At 39.6% G+C, this 27,872-nt stretch overlaps 1 protein-coding gene across 14 annotated transcripts in view; it reads right to left on the bottom strand.

Annotated features, from left to right (window-relative positions):
• Positions 1–27,872, bottom strand: part of ERC1 (ELKS/RAB6-interacting/CAST family member 1) — a 550,202-nt gene that overhangs the window by 111,108 nt on the left and 411,222 nt on the right. For all 14 annotated transcript variants that reach the window (XM_066258688.1, XM_066258691.1, XM_066258695.1 and 11 more), the window contains one exon: positions 23,506–23,650. In XM_066258688.1, the coding sequence (XP_066114785.1) occupies positions 23,506–23,650 (145 nt within the window). The remainder of the gene's footprint in view (positions 1–23,505; positions 23,651–27,872) is intronic.

The following is a 27,872-nucleotide window of genomic DNA, read 5'->3' as shown; positions in this document are numbered from 1 at the left end:
TCCTGGTAGGAAAATTTTAAACTGACTTAGTAGGTTTCAAGAGAACTATTCAGGTGTAATAAATTATGTAACTGGCATAGAGTTCACCCTATTTTCCAATGATTTAAAAAGTCTCTTTTGTAGCTGTAGATGTGTTTCCTTTTCTTCTCTCAAACATAGTTTACCTGTTTCCAGTCTCTTTTCTTGACCAGCATTCCTCCTATCCTTTATATCCACCTGTAAGCCCCCAAGAATCAGCTTTTGATTTTGTTAATTTTCTCTATGGTTTCTCTGTTCAGTTTAATTAAAATTTGTGTTTATTTCCTTTCTTCCTTTTTGGGGATGGGGGGAGAATTACTTTGATGCTCTTTTTAACTTCTTGAGTGATGCTTAGCTCATTAATTTTCACTTTTCTAACGTGCCTTAAGGGTAAAAAATCTCCCTTAAGAACCGCTCTGGCAGCATCCCACAAATTTAATAGGGTTTTCACTGTTGTTCTAAATGTTTTGCAATTTCCCTTAAGATTCATACTTTGACTTATGATCATTTAAAAATTATTTAAATTAATAATTCATTTCCAAATGTTTGGAATTATGTTGGCATATTGTTTTTATTATTGATTTTTAATTTTATTACACTATATTTATAAAACTTGATCAGAATAGCATAAATTCATAGTTATTTGTTGAACTTGTTCTACAATTTAGTATGAAATTACTTTTTATAAATGTTTCATGTAAATACATTTTTTAAAATTAAATTTATTGGGGGTGACATTGGGCTAATAAAATTATACAGTTTTCAAGTGTACAATTCCATAATACATCATCTGTATATTGTATTGTGTGTTCATCACTCCACAAAAATAGAATGCCTATTTTCTAATTGTTGGTATAGGGCCCTTTCTTCCCTTCCCTTCCCTTTCCTTCCCTTCCCTTCCCCTTTCCCCATTCCCTTCCCTTTCCTTTTTTCTTTTCCTTCCTTCCTCCCTCCCTCCCTCCCTCCCTTCCTTCCTTCTCTTTCCCCCTCCTTCTCTTCCCTTCCTCTCCCCCCTCCTTTTCACGTGAAATAGTGAGAGAGACTCCTGCATGTGCCTCACCTGGGATCCTCCTGGCAACCTCAACTGGGATCCTCCTGGCAACCTCATCTGGGCTGACACTTGAGTACCAAGCTATCTTTTGTACCTGATGCTGATGTGCTTGGACCAATTGAGCTATCCTCAGTGTTCAGGACGTGCAAACCTGTCAAGTCACTAGCTATGGGAGAAGAAGAGGAAGAGAAGGGGGAGAGGGAGAGAAGGGGGAGAGGGAGGGGGAGAGAAGCAGATGGTTGCTTCTGTTGTGTGCCCTGACCGGGAATCAAACTGGGCACATCCATAGGTCAGGCCGACACTCTATCCACTGAGCCAACTGGCCAGGGCATAGTGTGAGTCTTAATAAACAATTTGGTATTGGTTTTAGATCGGCAATTTGGGTATATTTGTGAAGAACATACATGCATTTAAACACAGTACTAGCAATTCAATCTCTGTATATTTCTTTCTTTTTTTTAACAGAGACAGAGAGAGTCAGAGAGAGGGATAGACAGGGACAGACAGCCAGGAACAGAGAGATGAGAAGCATCAATCATTAGTTTTTCGTTGTGCATTGCAACACCTTAGTTATTCATTGATTGCTTTCTCATATGTGCCTTGACTGCGGGCCTTCAGCAGACCGAGTAACCCCTTGCTCAAGCCAGATGAGCCCATGCTCAAGCTGGCGACCTCAGGGTCTCGAACCTGGTCCTTCGCATCCCAGTCCGACGCTTTATCCACTGAGCCACCGCCTGGCCAGGCAGTCTCTGTATATTTCTGATGAATTGGCTAGGTAAAAGCTAGGGAGACTGAGAAATTACACATTTAAAATTGTTTTTTGGAGAGCCTATAGTTTTAGATTTGACCATTAGTAGCTTGCAATTTTATACGAATCCAGGAAAAACATCATATCTAATTTAAAATGCCCTATTCAGCTACATGATTGGCAATGCCATAAACTATATTTTAAGCATTCTCTACCTTGAAAACCAAGTACTGCAAATACTGTTTTAGTGCTGAAGCTCAACAATTTATGTAGTTAATTAAATTCTTGTATTTTGTAAAACTTTTGAAATACAGGTAGAAAAAGCCCTCGAACCTCTGGTATAGCAGACGTTCATGCTCTGAGTCACTATTTGCTAGGAGCTTTTCAATACCAGCTTTTCAGCCTCTCATCTTTATGAGCTCTTCTTAAGTATGTAAATTTACTGGTTTTTAAAATTAAAAACTTCTGGTATGCAAAAACTATCTTAATACACGCTGTGTAATATTTTGGGGTCAGGTTTCCATATACTGTCTATGGTCTGAAGATCCCATTAAACATAAATTTAGGAAGATCAGTTTCAGGGTGGTTCTCCTTTCCCCCACTAAACTTCTCTTGGTGGGATGGATCAGGTCAGGCCACAGAACATACTCCTGCTACTTCTTTTGGTCTCTTTTGAACTAATGTGGATACTTATTAAAAGTGAATATTGAATTAAATGATATTGGCACTCAAGGACAAGAGGAGCAATAGTAAATAAACTACAATATTAGCTGTTACCAATTACATGACCAAATTGAATCATCTGTACTACTACATGACTTTCTAGAAAACAGCATTCATGCCATTAGTCACCTCACAGATAATTTAACATTTACTGCACTAAGCTATGTTTTGAGTGCTATGTATATATGTATATATACATACATAAATATATATATAACAGTAATAGTGTTTTAGTATCAGAATTATTTATCACAAATGATTTAGGGTTATTAGAACATAGATTTTCATACTTGTCTACTTAAAAATCAGCCTATCTGATTTCAGATATTCTCTGAGTTCTGAATCAGAACTCTTTGACTCACAGCTAATCATCAATCCAGTCAATAATTTCAAGATAATTGTTGAAATGACAAGATAATGTTTGATATAAGATGGGGAACAGGTTTTGACCTATTGAGATTATAAATTCATTTTTAAAAATTGAGAGTAATCCATTAGGGTAAATCATATATTTTCACTGTTATTTGAAATAAGGGTTGACTAAAGTACCATTTATCAGGAGAGGGTTATGAGATCATTAATAATATGGCTGAAGGCTACTAAGATCTCTAACCAGAAGCACACAGCAATAGCAACAATAGCAACACATTTTGGTGCAGTGATTGGCAGTGTAAACAATAAAGTGGAATGAACTGTCCAGTCACTTACAAGCAATGTGGCTAGGCAAATTACTAACTCTCTCAGAATCTCCTCTGTAAAATGAGGATAACTACTTAAAAGATTAAATGAGTTAATTCAAGTAAAGCACTCAAAACATAGCTTAGCACAGTAAATGTTAAATTATCTGTGAGGTGACTAATGGCATGAATGCCGTTTTCTAGAAAGTCATGTAGTAATACTACATGTAGTAATACATGTAGATGATTCAATTTGGTCATGTAATTGGTAACAGCTAATATTGTAGTTTATTATTGCTCCTCTTGTCCTTGAGTGCCAATATCATTTAATTCAATATTCACTTTTAATAAGTATCCACATTAGTTCAAAAGAGACCAAAAGAAGTAGCAGGAGTATGTTCTGTGGCCTGACCTGATCCATCCCACCAAGAGAAGTTTAGTGGGGGAAAGGAGAACCACCCTGAAACTGATCTTCCTAAATTTATGTTTAATGGGATCTTCAGACCAAGGTCAATGAACACAGGAAACACAGTTCTAAATCATGCCATCTGAAAGACAGAAATAAAAAAAAGAAAAATAGACACGAACAATAGTGTGGTGACAGCCAGAGGGAAAGGGGGCTGTGGGAGGTGGAAGAGGACCAAGGGCGGATGAATGGTGGTGGAGAGAGATCTGACTCTGGGTGGTGAGGGCACAGTGCAGTGTGCAGATGATGTGTTATAGAATTGCACACTTGAAACCTGTATGGTTTTATTAACAAATGTCACTCCAATAAATTCATAAAAAAAAAAACAGAAATAGGAAAGGCACATAAATAGAAACAGGAAACCTAGGTTGATTTATCTGCATTGAGACAATCCAAGAGGAATCAGGAAACTCAAAAAGATTTATAAACTCCCTGTGGCACCATAAAAGACAGCAGCCTGACAATAGGAAGGGCAAGTTAGATTTGATGCTAGGGAAGAAGGGAAGACAGAGTCTTATCAAATTTTTGTGAAGAATTTTTCTACATCTGGAATTGATGACAAAAAAGATGGAGCAGATGGCTGAAGGCAGACTGGGAGGCATCTAGAGTCCCCCACATCCCCCAACCTCTGGGTTTCACATAACTCCAAGCAAGGTAGAGCTCATCAAAATATTTTCTATTTCTTTGTAGGATACAAAAAGGCTTAAGGAGATAGTGAGTAACCAAAATCTATTTTGCAACTTCAAAATGAAGTACCTGTACTTGTTCTTTTCATAGAAAAAGCATATTTCTATAAACAGATTTAAACAATCCTTGTGTTATGTGTTCTCTTATGCTTTATAATTGTTTCTTTTAAAACTATCTCTGTCAGCAATTAGCAGATAATATAGCCATAGGTAAATAGACTGATTTGTCAAAACATGGAGAATAACTTTAGACCTCAATATATATATATTCGATATATATATTATCTACCCATCCACTATTATAGATGAGGTAAAAGATAAAATCAAGAGAGGGTAAGTTAGGCAACTAGTGACCCACTTTATATATATATTTAAAACAAAAAACAAAAAATAAAAGTTGTCAACACTCAGATCAAGAGATTTACAGGTAAAGGGGGAAAGGTCAAACAGTAAAAACTTCCAATTATAAGATAAATAAGTCTTGGGAATGTAATGTACAGCATGGTGACTATAGATAATAGCAAAGCATTATATATTTGAAAGTTGCTAAGAGAATAAATCTTAAGAGTTCTCACCATAAGAAAACACTCTGTAACTTTGTGGAATGATGGATGGAAACTAGTCTTATTGTGGTGATCATTTCACAATATATACATGTATCAAATCATTGTTGTACACCTAAAACTAAAATAATGTTATATGTCTGTTATACCTCAATAAAAAGAGAGACATAAAAATCTAGATTGCCTGGTGGAATGTGGGTGCTTGGTTAACACAAGGCTCACAACATGCATGGTCACACCAAGCTGAAATTAAAAGTGGTCACCTCTAAAGACAAAGCATGTGGTCCCTACTCTATCAGAGTTCTCTCTCTCCATTTGTCTTACACACTTCATTCACTTATATTTATGATATCTGCCTGGTCCATAGAGCCCTAGGACTGGGTGCTATAGGGGTTTGAATAGTACTCTATAAACTGTGAGGTGATGTATTATTAATGGATGGCGATATTACTGCTCAAGATCATACACTCAGTTATCAACAGAACTGGAGCCAGAGCTCAGGACTCCTGACAGTAAGTCTCGTGCTATTTCTACTCCTCCAACTCTGCTTCATAGGAACAAGAAAATAGGACAGCAACAGTTACAGAACAGGAATGCCTATATTTGAAGAAATAGACACACCATTGAAAATAATTTGGCCTAGAATAAATATGTATAATTAACAACTGTAGTACAAGAGAATAGTTTCTCTTTTTCTTTTCTGCTTCCCTCTCATGTTTCAACTTATGTCCAAACGAGGTGACTGTATGAACAAAAAAAAAAAAGCAGAATTGCTTTGCTAATAAGGAAAAAACTGATTTCATGGCTAGAAAATTCCCAACTACATGGATGAGTCTTGGCCCTGGCCGGTTGGTTCAGAGGTAGAGCATCAGTCAGCCTGTTGTGTGGAAGTCCAAGGTTTGATTCCCAGCCAGGGCACACAGGAGAAGTGCCCATCTGTCTCTTCACCTTTCCCTCTCTCCTTTCTCTTTATCACTCTCTTCCCCTCCTGCAGCCAAGGCTCCATTGGAGCAAAGTTAGCCCAGGCGCTGAGGATGGCTCCATGGTCTCAACCTCAGGTGCTAGAATGGCTTCGGCTGCAACGGAGCAATGCCCCAGATGGGCAGAGCATCGCCCTCTGGTGGGCATGCCGGGTGAATTCCAGTGGGGCACATGTGGGAAACTGTCAGACTGCCTCCTCGCTTCTAATTTTGGAGAAATACAAAAAATAAATAAATAAAATAAAATAAAACACGAGTCTTGAAGTAAAGATTAAAGCCAGTGATATTCAAACTTTTTGAAGTCAAGGCACATTTAAAATCCTACAAATAATTGTAGGCACACTATATATGAATTTCTGAGAAATATGTTATAATAATTAAGTCAAATATTAAAAAAAATGTAAAGTTCAAGCATGCTTTTATGGTAATTAAATGAAATAAATATGACAAAATTAAATTTATTCTGACATTAAAAACATTTTTATGTTATATTTTTTGTCATGCTTTTTAGAATTCGTAAAAAAGAGGGGTTAGAAAAAAAAAAAAGTTATCTTTATATATATATATATATAGTACATTCTTAGTAAGATTTAGTTAATTCGGTAGGACCCAGTGCAAGTGTGTTAAGTTTTTTCATTCTTGTGTTTATGAGAAACATGAGCCTGATGTGTCCTAGCGATTTATTCAATGTTTGGGCATATATTTGAAAGGCAAACTCTCATTTCCTCGTCAATACATTGAAGAATTCCTCTCTTTTTACTTTTAATTGTGTTGAGGGTAGAAAATCCTAATTCACATAAATAGGATGTTGAAAATTGTAGTAAAATATTCAAGGCTTTTTTAGATATTGCCACATATTCTTCTTTTATAGAAATCCAAAAGGTTTTAAGAAACAATTCCTTATGTTTCATCATCAATCCAAAACCCCCACCGTACATAACTTAACTCTACATCAAAGAAAGGATAGAAGAAATTTGCCTCCAGTCTTTCCGGAGAACATGGGAGTAGTGTAAACCAGGGGTCCCCAAACTACGGCCCGCGGGCCACATGCGGCCCCCTGAGGCCATTTATCTGGCCCCCGCCGCACTTTCGGAAGGGGCACCTCTTTCATTGGTGGTCAGTGACAGGAGCATAGTTCCCATTGAAATACTGGTCAGTTTATTGATTTAAATTTACTTGTTCTTTATTTTAAATATTGTATTTGTTCCTGTTTTGGTTTTTTTACTTTAAAATAAGATATATGCAGTGTGCATAGGGATTTGTTCATAGTTTTTTTTTAATGTCCGGCCCTCCAACAGTCTGAGGGACAGTGAACTGGCCCCCTGTGTAAAAAGTTTGGGGACCCCTGGTGTAAACAATCCAGCACCACAGCTTAGCAGCCTTTTGCAACCTAATCAGGCAAGTGAGGTGGGGCGTTGGGCAGACAGACTGTCAGCTGACAGCCAATTCCCCACACCTCTATCCCCCAAAAATCTAAATTCCAAAAGCCCTGTTGGTTTTTTGGTCCCCAACAGGCACATATTTCTCTGGAATACTATAGGGCGCACCTGGAAATCTTCTAGGGCACACCAGTGCGCCCTGGTGCATACTCTGAGAACCACTGGGTTAAGCTGAGGAAGAAGAGGGCAATTCCAGAGGTGAGCACATAACCGGAAAATGCCTCCCAGCTGCTCGTTTCACAGAAACCTGGACACCATCAGTGGGGTAATCAGGCTGAGCTTAATGTCGGCAGTGGTTCAGAGGAAGAAGTACGGTATATATTGTGAATATTTAATATAAAAAAAAAAATCTAGACTTGGAGATAGGATTTTTATTTGACCAAGTCAATAAGTGCTGTTAAATCATTAAACATTGATAGAATTGTAATCATATTCTGTCAACTTGTATTACAACTAGACAAAAGTTGTTCACCTTCAATGGTCATAAAATAGTAGCCACTATCAGGAGATAATGTCCCAGAGGACAGCCGAAAGGGTGACATCTATGTCCACAGCAGACAGATGAGAAAGTCAAGTGCAACATGAGAGGGCCCCTCCAGCAGTGTGGACGTGGATGTGTTCTTGGAGAAATGTCTTGCTCAGTTAAGCAGAAGGTGGTGGGCATGGTAAATGTGTGGTGGACAAACGGACACTGACAGCTCTCAAAGGCTGGTCCCATCGTCAAGAAGGTGAAATACTGAGTGAACTGGGTATATGCTGCTACATCTTACTCTCCACAAACTGCTTCTGTGGCACTCAAACTACTTCAACACTTGCTACTTGTTTCTCCCTTTGTTCTCTAACAACTCAGGGGCTCTCTGCAGCTTTACTCATTACTATTCTGCTTTTATAGAATAAAACACGGTCTTATTGTTCTCTCTCCAATTTTAGATGTCACTCTTAAGCTAGTTTTAATACTGTGATGAATGGGTTCTTCCAGTTGTTTCAGAATTGGTGACCAGGGACCAAAGCTGGAGAAAAAGAAGGGCTAAGCAAGCCACATACAAGAAGAGCTTACTAAGAGGTGCCAGGAAAAGTGCTATTGCCCCTCACCCAGCACCTCAGCACCTCCTTCTTTGGTCTGAGACTGGTGTGAGGATGTTGCTAAGACCAGCAGAAGAATATCGATGACATGGAGAGTATATATTCATGCACAGAGAGCTCCCTTTGTCTAAGCTAAGGGAGAGGGCCTCAGAGAGAATTCAGTCCTCAAGTCTGGATGTGAGTACAAGAACAGATTGGCCGCTCACTCCTGTCTGGTACCTGAGCAGGCATCACAAAGGCTGGCCTGCCTCGTGCTCATCTGAGGAGGAAAACCACTGCTGCAGCTAGCTGGCAGGAGGGCAAAAAGGCCCGAGGCAGACTGCACAGTGTCACCAGGTGGCATGGCAAGAATGCAGGAGTTTCCTATGGGCCAAGTGACATCACAGAAAGCAACCAGGCTTGTGTCTTTTGGTTACTACTCTGCCCCCTGGGTCTCAATGTTGGCCAGAAGAGCAGCATCAGAGTGCTGCAACAGCACCAGAGGACCTCAAAACCAAAGCAGAAAGGGAAAAGAGGAACAAGGGAACAGAGCTTGTCCCTTCCCCACTGCAGGCCCTCGTGCGAGCTGAGGAAGAAAGAGATTAAATAAGTTGTGCTTTGCTGTCTGATCTTTCTGAGGTCATAGAGATTTAAATGGTCTTTTCTAGAGTTTAACATAAATATAGAATCATACAGTATGTGTTTTTCTATGTCTGGATTCTTTTGCTCAGTGTTTTGAAACTCATTCACACTGTTGTACGTATTTACACCTATCTATTGCTGACCAGCAGTCCATCGCAGGGATATACTATGCAGTGTTTATTCACTCATTTGTGGTAGCCAGCCTTCAGACAGCCTGCGACAATCCCACCCCAGTTACTCAGACCATGGTGTTGTCCACTCCTATGCTATGGAGAAGTGGCTTATGTGATCAATAGAACAAGGCAGAGGTGGTAGAATGGTGCTCCTGAGACTACGTTATACAAGACACCAAGGATTCCGTCTTGGTGGCTCTCTTCCTCTCTCTTGGATCACTTGATCAGGGAAAACCCAGCTATCATGCCCTAAGTAACCCTCTAGAGAAGCCTAAATGGTGTAGAGCCAAGAGCCACAAGAGTAAATTTTGAAGTGAATCCTGCAGCCTCAGTCGGGCATTAGGGTAACTGTAAATCTGGCACCAGCCTGACTGCGTTTTGAAGTGAATCCTGCAGCCTCAGTCGGGCATTAGGGTAACTGTAAATCTGGCACCCTGCAAACTCGTAGGGGACCCTGCCTGCATCTGAGTAGCTGGCAAAGTTGCTCCCAGATTCCTGTGTGAGCTAACGAGTGTTTGTTAAGGTAATATTTATGTAATAATAGATAATAGATTTTGGTTATTGGAGGTGGGGTATAGCTGTAACAAAAACCTAAAATGTGGGAGTGGCTTTGGAATTGGGCAGTGGGTGGCAGCCAGAAGAAATGGAAAGATTTTGAGGGGGGTGTTAGCGAAAATCTAACATGCCTTAAATGGACTGTGGGTAGAGAAAAGGGTGTTGAGGAGGCTACTGCTGGATCTGAGAGGGCAGTGAGAAACACGGTACTGGGATCCTAGCTATGTAGCACCAGAACTTCTGCCAACTTTACCTGCTGTTACGCAAAAGTAAAAAAAAAAATGTACTAAGAAACTAAGTGACCTAGTTAAGGAGACTTCTAGTCAGAGCTCTGAACATGGATCCTGGTTCCTTCTTGCTTCCCACATGAGAGGAGAGAAATGCACTAATGTGGTCACCCTAAAGACAGCTTAACTTGGTCCTTGTGTGTTTACAGGACTTTACAAACAAAGCCTGAACCCAAAGACTATACTTTCAGGGATCATTTCTAATTTTTTTTTTTTTTTTAATTTTTTATTTATTCATTTTAGAGAGGAGAGGGAGAGACAGAGAGGAGAGACAGAGAGAAGGGGGGAGGAGCTGGAAGCATCAACTCCCATATGTGCCTTGACCAGGCAAGCCCAGGGTTTCGAACCGGCGACCTCAGTGTTTCCAGGTCGACACTTTATCCACTGCGCCACCACAGGTCAGGCCACAGGGATCATTTCTATAGTTTGATACAAAGCCTGAACCCAGTATTTTTAAAAAACTTCCCTACATGTTACAACAAATGGAAATTGAAAAAAATCAGACTGAAACAGCACATAACATATTATCCAAATTAGTTAATATTTGTTCTAAAAAAATAATTCTTTGTGAGGCACTTCCCTTTGATAGTTTATGTATCAAAACTGTGAAGTCCCCACTGGAAATCCTAAGTATAGAATACCTTAACTATGCAATTTATTTTCGGATGTCATCTTAAGGTCTAAGTGCAACAATATAATAATCAACAAAGTATCCTCTACATTCATATGCCTTAAATTTTGAGCCTTAAGTTCCTGTCTCTATGAGAATATTGAGTCCTCTGTTGATTCAGAAAGTAGAGCAGGGCAAATGAAACTGACCAGGCATGTCTTTTTCTGGCTCACCACTATAATAGAGAATAATGGCATCCCAAGATTTTATATTATGTTTTTTTATTTTATTTTATTTATTTTATTTATTTTTTATTTTTTTCTTTACAGGGACAGAGAGAGAGAGAGTCAGAGAGAGGGATAGATAGGGACAGACAGGAACGGAGAGAGATGAGAAGCATCAATTATCAGTTTTTCGTTGTGACATCTTAGTTGTTCATTGATTGCTTTCTCATATGTGCCTTGACCGTAGACCTTCAGCAGGACCGAGTAACCCCTTGCTTGAGCCAGCGACCTTGGGTCTAAGCTGGTGAGCATTTTTTATTTTGCTCAAGCCAGATGAACCTGCACTCAAGCTGGCAACCTCAGGGTCTCGAACCTGGGTCCTTCCGCATCCCAGTCCAACGCTCTATCCACTGTGCCACCGCCTGGTCAGGTGACATTATGTATGCGGCTTTAAAGGCTGGTTTGCCATTCTCTGTTGGCAACAAATTTCCATTAACAATTTCATTCAAAGGAAAAAAAATTCATTCATAAGAAGATGGCTTTAAATGAGCAAGGAGCTTACTGATATATTTTCTTGACTTGTTAAAAGGATTTTTCATATAACATTTTTTTTAAGGAAAAGAGAATGATAAATCCAAAATGGTGACTTACATTAACTGGGTCATATTAGATTATCAGTATGTCCTTATACTATTTTAGCTTTGTTTGAAAACAACAGTAAGTTTGATAAGAATTTAAGTATTTATTGGCCTCCAAGTTGGTAGTTCTAAACAGGTGGGCGAGAGCCTGGAGCAAAGGTTTGAAAACAAAATGTGAGTTTTTTAAATGTGTACGATCCATACTTTCATTTTTAAAACAATGTTGAGCCAGTTCTTCCTAAAACTTAGTAAGAACAATCATATTATTATACATAAAATAATAGATTTATATTCTTTACTCAAAATTAAACACATTTAAAATAAAATTATTTGAACTTGGCTTTTTTTTTTAATTTTTATTTGTTTATCCATTTTATAGAAGAGAGAGAGAGAGAAAGAGAAGGAGGAAGGAGCAGGAAGCATCAACTCCCATATGTGCCTTGACCAGGCAAACTCAGGGTTTTGAACCGGCAACCTCAGTGTTCCAGGTCGACGCTTGATCCACTGCGCCACCACAGGTCAGGCTGAGCTTGACTTTTTTAGAATGAATATTACGACAGCATTTTCTTTCAAAGGAACTATGATAAAAAAAACAAAAAAACATGTACACCGAAGTTGGAGGTGAAACATATGATAACATTCTGTTTTCTTAAATCTCAGTACCAAAAACAAAGGGAATTTATGAAATTTTCAAAAATTTATTCTCCTTTGAATCATAAATAAGCATGAGAAATTTTAGTCCATGCTTCACTTGGAAAGTTCCAAGTGCCCAGAAAGCTTGATACAGTGTCTTTTCAACCTTAACTGCTCTTAGCACATCAGGCAACTATAATAGCAGCCTTCAATGCTACGAGGAAGAAAAAGAATAATGACAAATTTGTTTAAAGGTGAGCCAAATGTCAGCCCCATAACATGTGAGAACAAAGGCCTAAAATCAAAATGAGAAAAGTACCGACCTGGACATTCACTAAAACCAAGGGAGTAAAATAACCCCAAATAAAGGGAGCAAAAGAGAACAAATCAACATTATAGGTGTGAAGGAAACAGCTGTGTTAGGCTTGCTCGCTGGTTTACCAGTTGCAAGCACATTGCTTGATCAGTGCGTGAGCACGTGGCAGTGCCACGTGTGGAGAGTCTATGTAAGGTTATGGGTGCTTGTGCTCAGGTGGATTGTGGATTGTCTGCCTACCACCGTGAAGGGCAGTTTTTGCTGTTCATTTGCCTGAGCAGCGGTTTTTGCCCTGTTGTCGCCATTATGAGAATCTATTAAATGGGAATAGCCCAATGCTTTCTGGCTCCACAGTTTCTCTACCATCTGCCCGAGTCCAGTGTGGACCTGCCTGGCCTCGGCCACCAGCATTACAATAGAAAAAACTGTTTCTGAGTGAGATTGATTATTGCCATTGCCAGTGACCAGGACTCTAGCCTGAAGGAATGGATAAACGTGGCTTCACAGATGAGTGACTGTACACAAGGCTAGATGACAGTAAGTGCCAACTGAATGCACAGGCCAGCTTCCTGGGCCCAATCAGCAGTTGTCAGAGTTCTTATCCTACCTGAAGAAGCAATAAATAAAAGTACCATATGTGTCATCTGTAACTCATTAGAGAGACTAAAAACTGTTAGCCAGAAAGTAGACAGAACTTAATAAAAAACAATTAGTTACCATATAATTAATATAATTCAGGTATTTTTCATACTGTACCTATTGAAAATACTTGGGGCAACAGTGAAGTACCCCTTTCCATCAAGAACTTAAAGAGACCGGGGAAATAAAGTGGTCTTATTAGGGTTTGTGGGGCAGCTGTGTTAGGTGTGCTTGCAGGGTTTCCAGGTGTAAGCACTTTGCCTGATTAGTGCGTGAGCACGAGGCAGCACCACGTGTGTGTGGCCTATATAAGGTCATGGGCGCTTGTGCTCCAGAGAGCTTGGGGATTGCAGATGTGTGGGTTGCTTGCCCGCCACTGTGAGGAGCCGTTTTGCTGTTTGTTTGCCTGAAAGGTAGTTTCCCCTGCCGTTGTGAGACTTTATTAAACAGAATGGCCCAACCCCTCTGGCTCTGCAGTTCTTCTACCGTCTTCCCGAATCCAATGTGGACCTGCCTGGCCTCGGCCACTGGCATTATAGTTAAACAAGTAAAAGACAACACAACAGAAAACTAAGAAAGCATATGAAAATACTTGACTGATGAGTATAGAATCACCTCCAATGCCAATGAGGATCACCTGGAAGTGTAATTGGAACAACTGGAAAAAGACTGGAACAATCTTTTGGAAAACCAAAGAGACCAGGAGCAGACTGCTCAAATGTGCAGATGAATCTCTTTTTTTTTTTTTTTTTTTTTTTTTGGTGATAGAGACAGAAAGAGGAACAGACAGGGACAAACAGGGAGAGAGATGAGAAGCATCAATTCTACGTTGTGGCAACTTAGTTGTTCACTGATTGCTTTCTCATATGTGCCTTGACCTGGGGGGAGGGGACTACAGCAGACCGAGTGACCCCTTGCTCAAGCTAGTGACCTTGGGTCCAAGCTGGTGAGCCTGGCTCAAACCAGATGAGCCCGCACTCAAGCCGGCGACCTTGGGATTTCGAACCTGGGTCCTCTGCATCCCAGTCCAATGCTTTATCCCCTGCACCACAGCCTGGTGCATTAGTATCTGCTTGGCAATCAGCTAGCTTCTCCAAGTAACAGACACCTTTCTGGAAAATTTGTACCAGATCTTAACATACCACACAGCTCTGCACTTACATATTACTATTCTCAAGAATATCTTGGTTCTCTTTAAGGCAGGGGTCCCCAAACTTTTTACACAGGGGGCCAGTTCACTGTCCCTCAGACCATTGGAGGGCCAGACTATAAAAAAACTATGAACAAATCCTTATGCACACTGCACATATCTTATTTTAAAGTAAGAAAACAAAATGGGAACAAATACAATATTTAAAATAAAGAACAAGTAAATTTAAATCAACAAGCTGACCAGTATTTCAATGGGAACTATGCTCCTGTCACTGACCACCAATGAAAGAGGTGCCCCTTCCTGAAATGCAGCGGGGGCCGGATAAATGGCCTCAGGGGGCCCCATGTGGCCCGTGGGCCGTAGTTTGGGGACCCCTGCTTTAAGGATACTAACTAACTGATTTTCAAATTTCTTTAATAAAAATACTGTAGGAGAGAGATAAAAATCATTTAATAGTTTGTGGAAAGAAAGCATAAATAGTTGGGGGAAAGAAAGACAGCAATCATCCAAGGTTTTTCTGTGTCCACTAAACAAGTATGTAATGCATTACTTGTGGGGGGTTTTTGTTTTTTTTTTTTTGTATTTTTCCGAAGCTGGAAACGGGGAGGCAGTTAGACTCCCGCATGCGCCCGACCGGGATCCACCTGGCATGCCCACCAGGGGGCGATGCTCTGCCCATTTTGGGGCATCGCTCTGCCACAATCAGAGCCATTCCAGCGCCTGAGGCAGAGGCCACAGAGCCATCCTCAGCGCCCGGGCAAACTTTGCTCCAATGGAGCCTTGGCTGCGGGAGGGGAAGAGAGAGACAGAAAGGAAAGAGAGGGGGAGGGGTGGAGAAACAGATGGGCGCCTCTCCTGTGTGCCCTGGCCAGGAATCAAACCAGGGACTCCCACACGCCAGGCCGACGCTCTACCACTGAGCCAACTGGCCAGGGCCTTATTTGTGGTTCTTCAGGCCAACTTAGTTAGCTTAGCTATCTTTACTTGATTATAATTAATTTTTCTATTGAGCATAATAAAAACTGACAATTTGGTCAGAAAATATGTCATAAAGACAAACTAAAATTAGTTTAGAGCTCTTGAAATGAGAGATTGAACAATCTGAGATTATGTAACAAATTACTGATTTATTTTTTTGCTCAGTTTTCTTATATAATAATACAAAGACGTAGGCTGAAAAGTTGAAAATGCCTTATGTGACAAAAACATGTAAAAATGCAGAATAAAGTAGTTTAAAGTAGTTACAACAAAGATAATTCCCCAAGAGCCATGTTTGCTTTGTTTACCCTTGTATCACCAGCACCCGGGAGAGGGCCTGGCACTTAGTAAGTACTAAATAATAATTGGTGAATGTTGCTAAATAAATTTAGAAGAGAGTTGAGTTAACAAGGATTTGTTAACAGTAAAGGGTGTTGGTCAAGGAAGAAGTTCTTGGACAGCAGGGGAAGTCTTGAATTAGCCAGTCCCAGAATTCCAATTAGGAAAACTAATGTCAATGTAGCCTATCTACACTAAAGTGGAGAACTATATTTCTCATAAACTTTTGATGCCTATAGTTGATTTGTGCTGTTAGCTGATAAATGCCTTGATATTACCTTCTATGAAATGGAACTACACTTATAATAACTTGTTTTCCCTACAGGAGATTTTGTTAGAAACCGATGACAGAGCCTGACCTGTGGTGGTGCAGTGGTTAGAGCGTCGACCTGGAACACTGAGGTCGCTGGTTCAAAACCCTGGGCTTGACTGGTCAAGGCACATATGGGAGTTGATGCTTCCTGCTCCTCACCCCCCTCCTCTCTTTCTCTCTCTTTCTCTTTCTCTCTCTCTCTCTCTCTCTCTCTCTCCTTCTCCTCTCTAAAAGAAAGAAAGAAAGAAAGAAACAGATGACATAATTTAGCCAATACACCAAAGTGGGCAAGTGAATGCTCAACATTACAGATAGCAAATGTATGTAAATAAAAGATGTGAGGCCTTCCCAATCATAAAAATCTTTGTTAATTCAACTGAATTTTTGATGTCAGTATCACCATAGATTTCCTGAGAGATGTCTTAAGACCTCATTAATAAGAATAGTTGAGATCCCGGAGGAGAAGGGGAATGCAGAAGGAATAAAGATTCATAGATTTAATGCTGATAACAACTTTCATAATAAATTATGAATGAGAAATTAGCATTTGAGAAGATTAGAGTCTAAAATATTTAATGTAATTCAGAAGAAACAATTGATATTTTAAATAGCAAGCAATCAAAATTCGGGGCTTCTCATTATGAGTTAAATTTAATTATCTACTTATCTTATTTAGACCTAACTTGGCACTATCCTATTAAAGAAAGCAGAGCATTGGTGTTGGAAGGAGATTGTACTTGGGTTGGTGAACACACAATACAACATACAGATGAAGTATTATAAAATTGGGCACCTGAAACCTCCATGATTTTATTAACCAATGTCACCACAATAAATTCAATAAGAAAAAAAGCAAGTAGAGCACCTGCTGATGGAACTCAAGGGCTGAAAAGCTCATAGTGAATACTGTCAATCAAGCGCTACGTTGCCAGGGTAATCTGTAACTATGAAAATATTAGTATTTTACAAGTAATTACTTCAGATTCTTTTTAATATTTTTAATTTTGAAATTATTTATTTATTTACTGTTTAGAGTTTAAAGTAAGAAAGAGTTTCTCAGTGAAGCAGGGAGTCAGTGAGAAGGCCACTCCACAGGCAAAGCAGTCAAGGTTGTTTCTTAAAAGCATAATGACTTTCTATTTTGTTTTCTTCAAAAAGCAATTATTTCTGAAAAACACCCAAATTTGTGCAGTCTGAATCTCAAGTGGGTGGCCAGCCAAATATTCCTTAAGAACAACAGTGCTAAATCTATATCCTGAAACGACTGTTCTTAGCAGTTGCTCTCAGAAGGAGACGGTAATCACTGGTTATTTCATGTACATCTTGTTCGCAGGTGATGAAGGTTTAGCGGTATCAGAGCTTAAGAGGATGGTTCTCTTAACCCTATTAAAGATGAAATAGACTGGCCACGCAGCCTGCTTCCTGGATAGCAGAGTTAGAACATCTTTTCACTACCCATAGGTAAGGATTCCAGGGATCAAACTCCGCTATAATCACTGCATCAGAACAGTCTCTATACCCTGAGGGTGGTCAATGCTTTCAGGAGGCAGGCTCCTAGCTGCTGCTCTTTTTAGAAGTGATCTGCAGGCCCTGGCCGGTTGGCTCAGTGGTAGAGCGTCGGCCTGGCGTGCAGAAGTCCCGGGTTCGATTCCCGACCAGGGCACACAGGAGGAGCGCCCATCTGCTTCTCCACCCCTCCCCCTCTCCTTCCTAGCGTAGCTGGTGGGCATGCCGGGTGGATCCCGGTCGGGCATATGCGGGAGTCTGACTGTCTCTCCCCGTTTCCGGCTTCAGAAAAATACAGAAAAAAAAAAAAAAGTGATCTGCAGGAAGCAGGCAGTATGGGGAGCATTGTGCTGTGCACTGTTCTAGCACGGCAGGTCTCGTCCTGATAGAGTGCTACCACTTCTAACGACATAAAAGAAGCTGAAGTCTACCTCACTGTTATTCTGGGGCTTCCACAGTGCTTCTCAGAGTAATTTGTAAAAACAGCGACAAATCACACCATTTTTTTTTGTTTCAGGTTCTTTACAGGCAGAAGGGGGGGAGTTGAAGTATAAATAAATACTCTTTCTTATCTCTCATGGGAACAAGTAAGTGTCATACAAACTTGACAGCATTGTTTGTATTTTAAATCCAATACAACCTTTCTAATTATCAACTGTGTGGAATTTCCTCATAAGATGGTAACCGGAAGAAGAAAATTAGTTCTAATTCTGGTTCCTACACTTAATCCTTATGGAAATTTAGCTAAGAAATTTAATCTTTTGGGGTTTCAAGGTGCCCCATCTATGTTATGAAGATAATACTATCCACAGTTGTGTGAATTAGATATGCTGTGTAGAAAGCAATTATGCCCTGTAAATTGCAGTCAATTGATAAGTAGTAGCCATTTTGTAGTAATTTCTTTTTCCATAATTTGGAAAAGTTATACTAGTCAGGGATCTAAAAAAAGGGCATGTATGCAAAGGAAAGCCACAAAACAAGAAAGTGAGAGAAACAGAATATATGCTCAGGGGTTATAATTTTCCTGGTTATGACAACTTCGAATAGGTGGGCATTTAAATGACGTTCTTTAATGATCAAAATGTAAGACTTATGAAAGACATTTTTTAAAAATGCTGTATTAAAATTGTAGTATTAAAAAATAGGTAGAAAAAGGAAGTATAAAAAAGTGCCATTGTTTTGTTCACCTAACTGCTCTAGGAAATACATTCTTCCTCAGAGGAATAGAACATAAGATACTAGTGATATAATTTTGAACACGATAGTTCTGTGGAAAATTTAAGTTATTGGAGATGACTGAGAATAAGAGCCCTAGTTGCTGAAATGGCCCTCTCCCTCATTAAACTTGCACCACCAGTAGCATGGTTCTCACTGTGGGACACCTATCTGAAAGGGAACAGAAGTGGGGGGTCTAAGTGCTTCAGGTTTGCTACCTTATTTAATTTCACACCAACCCTGTGAGGTACGTTGTTATCCAAGTTTAAAGATGAAGAACATAAATCTCAGAGAAGTAATCTAACTGGTAAAGGGATAGCCAGAGTTACAACCTAGGTCTAATTAGTTACTAGGAAGAAAGGCATTTGTTTTCCATTAATACAATATATAACACAGTAGATGCTCAGTAAATCTGAAATGAATAGGCAAATAAATCACCTAATGCAGGGTGATTTGCTGAAGCTGTCAGCAGAAAAAGATGGTAAGGCCAGGGAATAATACACCCTAGAAGATGGCTTTGCCAAATGCTTAGGCCAATAAGTATTTTAAGCACTAGACTGAGAGCTTCTTTAAGGGAAATACTGTGTCTTTATCCCCTTGTGCCTAGAAAATGTTGGAATAAAACAAATATTGTCTGGCATTTAATTCTAATGCAAAGGATTAAAAAATTATAGTTGTAAATGAGATTGTCTAGATTCCAAGCAAATCAGTTTAAGTTTGTAGCCTTTATAACTTATGTTATCTTTGACTTTTAAAGAGAAAAAACCATCCAGCCTATGACACATTAGTACTGAGCACACAGAGGCAAAGCCAGACTTCACACTAACAACAAACACAACACGAAGGCTGTAACATTACTGACGTACAAAGAGGAAAACAATGCTGAGTGAATGGCCATTCTGTGTCGGCTGCTGTGGCTAAACAGACTGTATTAATGCTCTCCAGTGTTCTCTCTGAGTTTACATTAGATCCAGAGTGGGTACTGGACAATCACAGTGGGGGTTTCTTCCTGACTGATAATGCAAACACACTCGCTGGCACCCACCGCAGCACATCTGGACTTTGTTAGACAAATTTAGTTTGTATGTTTTTCATTGGCCCTGGCCCCTTCCTCTGAAGCAGCCTCTCCAAGTGCTGCTCTGCATGAATGAGTCAAGAAGACACATGACCTTGGGTGTGTGTGTACGTGTGTATGTGTAAGTGAACTAAGACCATCTTAGAGGGTGACCCCAAAATCTGTAAACCCCCTGCTGCTTCACCTCTTTCTGGCATTAGGAATCACACATGAATGCCAATGGCCCATCAAGCGGTGGCAGCTCCATTTACTGGAAAGCCCTGTCAATGCTGGCTGATTCCTTGTTAGAAAATGGCTTTTAGGTTGAGGCACATTCCAGTAATTCAAGGACTAAATGCTTTAAATTAAAACAATACTGATGCCATAACCTCTTCCCAAAAGAGGATATCCTTGTCCAAAAGTTAGTACACACAGAGAAATTCAAGAATCAAAAGGTATTTGGAAAGACCAGTTCCTTCTTATTCACAGCATCTCAGACATACTTTTTAAAATAAAATTTATTGGAGTGACATTGGTTAATAAAATTAAATGGGTTTCAAGTGTACAATGCTATGCAATACATCATCCATACACTGCACTGTGTGCCCATACACCCAAAGTCCAATCTTACTCCACCACCATTTCTTTGACCCCCTTCACTAGCCTCCAACAGCCCTGTGGTAACCACCACACTATTGTCTGTGTGTATGAGTTTTTGTTTGTTTTTCTTGTTTGTTGATTTGTTGTTTTCAGTTTTATATTCCACATCTGAGTGAAAGCATATGGTTCTTGACTTTTGCTGTCTGCTTATTTTGCTTAGCATGATGTTGTCGCAAATAAGATGTGGTGCATAAATTACAATGGAATACTATTCAGTCACGAGAAAAGATAAAATACTCCCAGACACATTTTGAGGGGGCAGATATGCGAAACTTTACATGGAAGGGAGACAGAAAAACACTGTTAGGAAAGACTCCTGAGAACTACATTATCTGTCTCCATATATAGGTCACATCACTACAGAATATTCAAGGCATATTGTTACTTGTAAGATGTTAGGAATTTTTCAGAGACTCTTTTCTAACATTACCCGTATAAGTTAATGTATTAATTAATAACACTAACTTTCACCTAGTGAAAACATATTTTCTTGAGAGCCAAGGAACCAAAAGCCATTGTGAATGAGACATAGCATTCTAGTCTGCTAGACATTTATTCTATTTTATGTTTAAGGTGGAAGGGCCATGAAATAGATCATATGTCTGTATTTTCAGGCCTAACTACTACTGAAGAGACCTGATATTGCTAAATAGATATACTCACAAGCTAGTGAAAGCCTGTCCTCATTAATTCCTCTGATTTCATGTTATCATCTCCCCCCTTTACTGAGGTATAATTGACAAATATAAATTGTATATATTTAAAGTGTACAATGTGGTGTTTTAATATATGTATACATCATGAAATGATGACCATGATGAAGCTTAACTGATATTTTCATCATCTAACATAGCTATTTTTTTTTGGATGTGTGGGAATAACACTTAAGATCTACTCTCTCAGAAAATTTCAAATATACAATCCAGTATTATTAACTGCAGCCATCATGCTGTGCATTAGATCTCAGAACTTCTCCATCTGTGTAACTGACACTTTGTGCCCTTTGACCAGCACATCCTCATTCCTCCACCCCTCAGCTGATGGCAATCAGCACTACTCACATTATCAGCTTTGATAAACCAAAGTTCAGCCCTGAACTACTGGACAGATGTCTTTAATAATAAGCACATTCTTTCTGTTTTATTTAACAGGCATCCAAATATTAGATGATGTCCTCTTCTTATGAAAAAATTACTTTAGAATACTGGAAAAGTTTCTTTCATTTGTAAATAAGCAATGGGCTATTTCTGCTGGTGCTTTATCTATAGGACATCTTTTTGTATTTTCTCAGCAAAGTAGCTACATAAATAAACATAAAGTCTATTTTAAAGCAATTTAAATATTGGTCTACAAACAGAAAATATCTTTATTATGTAAATATTAATTCTTGTTAACTTGAGCATTAAAATATGTCAGAAATGCTATTGATGACTGATTACCCAAAATAGAAAAGAGGAAATTCCTTCACTTGAACAACTCTTTCTCAGTCCGGTTCCTCACACAGAGGGGCAATGTGGGCAGCCTAAGCACAAGGAACATGTGACTGAGAATGCAGGGGTGGCACTGGAGGACAGGACTGTGGGCACTACTGATCACACAGAAATGGTCAGTGAAGAGCATTCAAGAAGGAGGCTCAGATATAAAAAAGTTAACTTTCTCCTTATTTTCAAAGAAGAACCTCTCACCCAAATTTTTAAATTGTGGTAAAATATATATTACATAAAATTTACCATTTTACTTTTTTTTTTTTTTTTTTTGTGACAGAGACAAAGAGAGACAGGAAAAGAGGGAGATGAGAAGCATTAATTCTTTGTTGCAGCTCCTTAGTTGTTCATTGATTGCTTTCTCATACGTGCCTTGATTGGGGGGGGTTACAGTGGAGCTAGTGACCCCTTTGCTTTAAGCCAGTGACCTTGGGCTTCAAGCCAGGGACCATAAGGTCATGTCTATGATCCCATGTTCAAGCCAGATGAGCCCGCACTCAAGCAGGCAACCTCGGGGTTTTGGACCTGGGTCCTCTTCGTCCCAGTCTGACACTATCTACTGTGCCACTGCCTGGTCAGGCACCATTTTACCCATTATTTTTTTAAAGAATGCTTTTTTTATTATTATTACAGAGACAGAGAGAGAGTCAGAGAGAGGGATAGATAGGGACAGACAGGAACGGAGAGAGATGAGAAGCATCAATCATTAGTTTTTTGTTGCAACACCTTAGTTGTTCACTGATTGCTTTCTCATATGTGCCTTGACTGTGGGCCTTCAGCAGACCAAGTGACCCCTTGCTCGAGCCAGCGACCTTGGGTCCAAGCTGGTGAGCTTTTGTTCAAACCAGATGAGCCCGCACTCAAGCTGGCAACCTCAGGGTCTCGAACCTGGGTCCTCAGCATCCCAGTCCGACGCTCTATCCACTGCGCCACTGCCTGGTCAGGCCCATTTTACCCATTTTTAAGTGTATAAGTTCTATCCATTAACTATAGTTACACTATTGTGCAATCATCATCAAAGGATACATTTTTAGATTTTATTTGCACAGATGAAAGGCCTTACAGAAATACTAATCATTAAATCTGGGGAAGTTTTAAGGTTGAAAAAGAAAAGGGCTAAACTTTGCTCTTGCCTTTAGAGCTTACCCAGCCCTGAATACCTGAACATAATTTAAATAAAAATATGCTTAGTGCCTTCTGCAGTAGAAATCTAATTGGATATAAAAAATTAGCCTTCTTCATTTCAAATGGGCAGAATTTCACTAATTTCATCCAATCATTACAAATTTAAAAACATACAAGACTTGTGACATTTTCTAAACCCGTTCTCTTATCAAAAATAGACACAGACATTTCCTAGACATAGCCAGAGATTTATAAAGATGAACATCTCTGCTTATGAAGATTCTGCAATACACAGTAGATACACAATGAAATATAAAGGTGATGTATCATAGAATTGCACACGCGAAACCTATATAATTTTAACAAATGTCAACCCACCCCAATAAATTTAATTTTAAAAAGATATACAAGTGCTAGAAAAAAAGAAAATTAACTACATTGGATGTCTAATATGCGACACAAGACCTTAACAGACGAGCTGGCAGAGGTGTGGGTAGAGTCGGGTGTTAACAGCTGGTCCCCATGACCCTCCTGGCATTTACTTATACCTGCTGCTTGAGCTGCTGTACCAGGCGATCCTTCTCCCGCTTCAGCGCAGCCACTTCCTCTTGGGTCTTCTTCTTGGAGGAGGAAAGCTCCAACAGCGCTATGTTGGCGTCTTTCTCGCTGATAGCAGCCAGAAGAGCTTCTTGTCTGCAAAGGAAGAAAAAGCCAAGACTTTCATTTAATCCCCAAACCATTCTCTGAAGTTACTATTATTATTTACCCCCCTTTTACGGGTGATAAAATTTAAGGCTTAGTGAGTCTATAGAGCTTGCCCAAGTTCACACGTGATGGACATGGTGTAGCCAGGAATTCCATTCAGGTTTCTCTGACTCTACACATCTTTGTCATGTTGTTACACCTACATCTCAGCAAAGAGGTCTTAGATACAGAGGTAATGATATTTTTAAAGTAAGACTAATCTTGTCATCTATACACTTGACCCATTTAGCTCATTTTTTTGATAATTATTCAGCAACTTCCATGCAAAATAAGGCATTACTGAAACTGAAACCATTTTTATGTATAGAGTGCGATACAAATTGTAACAGGATTTAGGAAAGCAGACATCTGTTTCTGGGGCATTCTGAATGTCTCTAAGTCTTTTTATCTCACTAATGCAAATAAGTTTCTAGTTATGGTTTTATTTGGCAATGACTGCGCACTTTGAAACAATAATTTAAACTTTACAGATTCCTTGTGGTTTAGCTAACTACTTTTTGGTTAATATCCAGAAAGAAAAGAAGGTGGGATTTAAATGGAGGGTGGGAGTAAACATGAGTCATTTACAAAATAATCAGAATGAAGTTGGTGAGCCTCATTGTCTAAAATGTATTCCTTAACAACTCATCTTTTATGTAAGTCATCTGTTAAGAAGACAGATTTGATTTACAGGAATGTTGTAAGTGACCTGAGCTTTCGAGGTAAAGAAATGCTGACTCTGAGAATGTACTGCTCAAGCTGAACTTTGCTTCCGTCTTTCTTAGGATAATTATGCTTCAATAGCAGTCATATGGAAAAGGTTTAGCCACAAACCGGAAGACTATCTTTTGAATATTCTAACAAGGATATTTTGTGTTCTGGATGGGTAGGTCTGGGGAACTCTCAACCACAGTACTAACAAAGGGTAGAAGTAGATTAGTTTACATTATGGAAATGAATTTTTGTTTAACTAGTCTTTGCTGTTAGAAGGGAAGAAGGTTCTGAATGACATCAGCTTAATTTGCCACTATCTCCATACTCTATTTAATTCAAAGATATGGCAGATGACTTATCTCATGAAGCTCTAGTCACCACCAAAGAGATAATGATAGTCTAAATATATCCACTGACCACTTGAAAAAATATGTTAAATGGAGAAATGAGCTTAAAGGTGAAGGAGTTCAAGATAGTGTCACAATGCAGTTTCCTGTTGATTACTATCATCTGTTCATTTTTGGGAAGTTCAAAGACTGACAAAGCTGAAATGAGAAATGTGCATTCTCTATTAGGGCGCTGCATTTCTGTGTACTGACTGTCGGAATCACACATAGTAGCAGGAAAAATAAATAAAAGATGATTCAATCAGATCAAATCATAATAAGCACCTTTGCTAAATGCAGGATCCAAAGGTAATAAGATCTCAGCTTCATTCTATGCTTAAGGTGCATGAAATAGTAAAAATGACTCTATATTGTTGAAGATTTCTTGACTGAATTCTAAATTCTTTTATAAACGATATGCTTGCCAGCTAGCATGGTACAGTTAATCTCTGGGTCAAAATGTCACATTCCCAAACTGCAATATGATATAAAAGGTGACAATTCAGATTCAAAAATTTAAAATATCTCTGAACATATGTACCCTGATTTATCAATGTCACCCCATTAAAAAATAAAAAAAATAAATTAGCAAAAAAAATTAAAATATAGATGTGGCAGTGGAGGCTGAACCACTAAAATAATGTCATTTTATTAAAATATATAATTTAATGTCTTTTTTTATACAATTCAAATAGAAATTTTATATCTATTTATCATTTATTGAGCATTGATAATATACTATGAACTGTGCAGAATCAAACTTTCCCATGCACATGGCTCTCACCCTCTAAAAATCCCCTAACAGATGAACATGCCACTGTCCTTTCCAGGTTAAAAGTACACTCTTGACATTGATTTCTACATGTGTATGAGTATTATAAAGGGCAATTTATAGTCAAGAAAATAAAATATTTTGATTGCACATTATAATTATGTGGTAGGCAGTTAGACAGACATAAGCAGAGCAAGGACAATGAGCCAGGAACAGAAGGCCACCAGGGAGGGAAGTCCCAGGTGCCTAGCAATGGGTAGACCTGAGAAAACAAGGACCTCACCCCAGGGTGACCTTTCCTCCCCTAGGATATCACTAGTCATGTAGTTTAGACCACCGACCTTTCATATTGCTGGACATGCAGCAGACCCCTTAACACAGCCAATAAAATATGTATTTCCGATGGCTTTAGGCGACCCCTGTGTTTTGGTCGTTCGACCCCCGCCGGGGTCGCGACCCACAGGTTGAGAACCGCTGTCCTAAGAGGAGGAACAAGGGGCTGAAGAGTGGCCTCTGGGGACTCCCATGCGGGCCTTTGCACGACCACTTCCTTAAGCATTAACCCTTAGGGATAACATCTAAGCCTCAGCAGTGTTTCAGTTCTAGGCTCAGAAAAGCAGCAAAACCAGACAAGTAATGCTATGGCCAACATCAAGATACACTGACCAACCAGTGGAGACCAAGGGGACACACTAGTAAAGCTGATGAATAAGTCTTTTTTTTTTTTAAAGAGAGAGAGGTCAGAGAGGGATAGATAGGGACAGGAATGGAGAGGGATAGATAGGGACAGGAATGGAGAGAGATGAGAAACATCAATCATCAGTTTTTTGTTGCAACACCTTAGTTGTTCATTGATTGCTTTATCATATGTGCCTTGACTGTGAGCCTTCAGCAGACCAAGTAACCCCTTGCTCAAGCCAGCGACCCTGGGTCCAAGTTGGTGAGCTTTGCTCAAACCAGATGAGCCTGCACTCAAGCTGGCAACCTTGGGGTCTCGAACCTGGGTCCTCTGCATCCCAGTCCAACGCTCTATACACTGCGCCACTGCCTGGTCAGGCTGAATAAGTCTTTTGAGATTCTCCTCTGGGACCTCCCCTAAAATCCGCATCCTGAAAAGCCCTGAAAATGGAGGACCCAGCAGACCCAGTCACAGCTCTCTGTCTATGGAGTAAGCTTTCAACCCCTACTCCTGGCGCATTTTCCTTGCCTCTCTCTTTCTCCTAAGCTGATTTTCCAAATAACTGTTCTCTTAAAGTTTGAGTCTTTTTCTTTTTTTTTTTGACAGAGACAGAGAGAGAGTCAGAGAGAGGGACAGATAGGAACAGACAGACAGGAAGAGAGAGATGAGAAGCATCAATTCTTTGTTGTGGCATCTTAGTTGTTCATTGATTGCTTTCTCATATATGCCTTGACTGGGGGGCTACAGCAGAGCAAGTGACTTTTTGCTCAAGCCAGCAACCTTTGGGCTCAAGCCAGTGATCATAGGGTCATTCCATGATCCTATGCCCAATCCAGCAACCCCACGCTCAAGCTGGTGATCCCACACTCAAGCCGGATGAACCTGCGTTCAAGCCACCAACCTCAGGGTTTCAAACCTGGGTCCTCCACATCCCAGTCTGATGCTCTATCCACTGAGTCACTGCCTGGTTAGGTTAAAGTTTGAGTCTTGTCTCTGAATTCTTTCTTAACCAGAACTCAAGTACTGAGGGCTAGACTATCTGGTGCTGTTTTAGCCACCAACACTTATCATGTAAACTCTAGGTCAGTGATTTTCAACGTTTTTTTGAGCCGTGGCACATTTTTTACATTTACAAAATCCTGGGGCACACCACCTACCAAAATGACATAAAATGACACTCTAACACAGTACATATTATACATATAGTTAATAATATAGTTTCTAAATGTATTTATACTCAGTGTGAAACCTGGGCCTGTCTCGATGAACACAAAAGGGATATCCTGGCAGGAATGGTAGAAAGACACACACGAAGCTCTTCCTCAACAGTTCTCAGTCTCTCTGTTTTTAGTTTTTATCGCAGTCAAGCTTGAGAAGCTCAGCTCACATAGATATGTGGTTGAAAACGGGAGCAATGTCAAAATAGCTTTGTTGGCCAGAATGGGGAACTCCTTGGCAACAGATAACCAAAAACTGTCCAAAGGAAGATCAGCAAATTTTAGCTTTAAAGTTAGATAACATTGTGATGCATTGTGATGCACTGTATATTACCCTCTGCAGGGACCTCTTTTAAAAAGAAAAAGGTCAAATATCTATATACACCATCAGGATAGACATAAC

The sequence above is a fragment of the Saccopteryx bilineata genome, chromosome 2, assembly GCF_036850765.1.
Source record: "Saccopteryx bilineata isolate mSacBil1 chromosome 2, mSacBil1_pri_phased_curated, whole genome shotgun sequence".
Lineage (NCBI taxonomy): Eukaryota > Metazoa > Chordata > Mammalia > Chiroptera > Emballonuridae > Saccopteryx > Saccopteryx bilineata.
The sequence above is the reverse complement of the archived record's forward strand: the minus strand, read 5'-3'. Positions and strand labels throughout refer to the sequence as shown.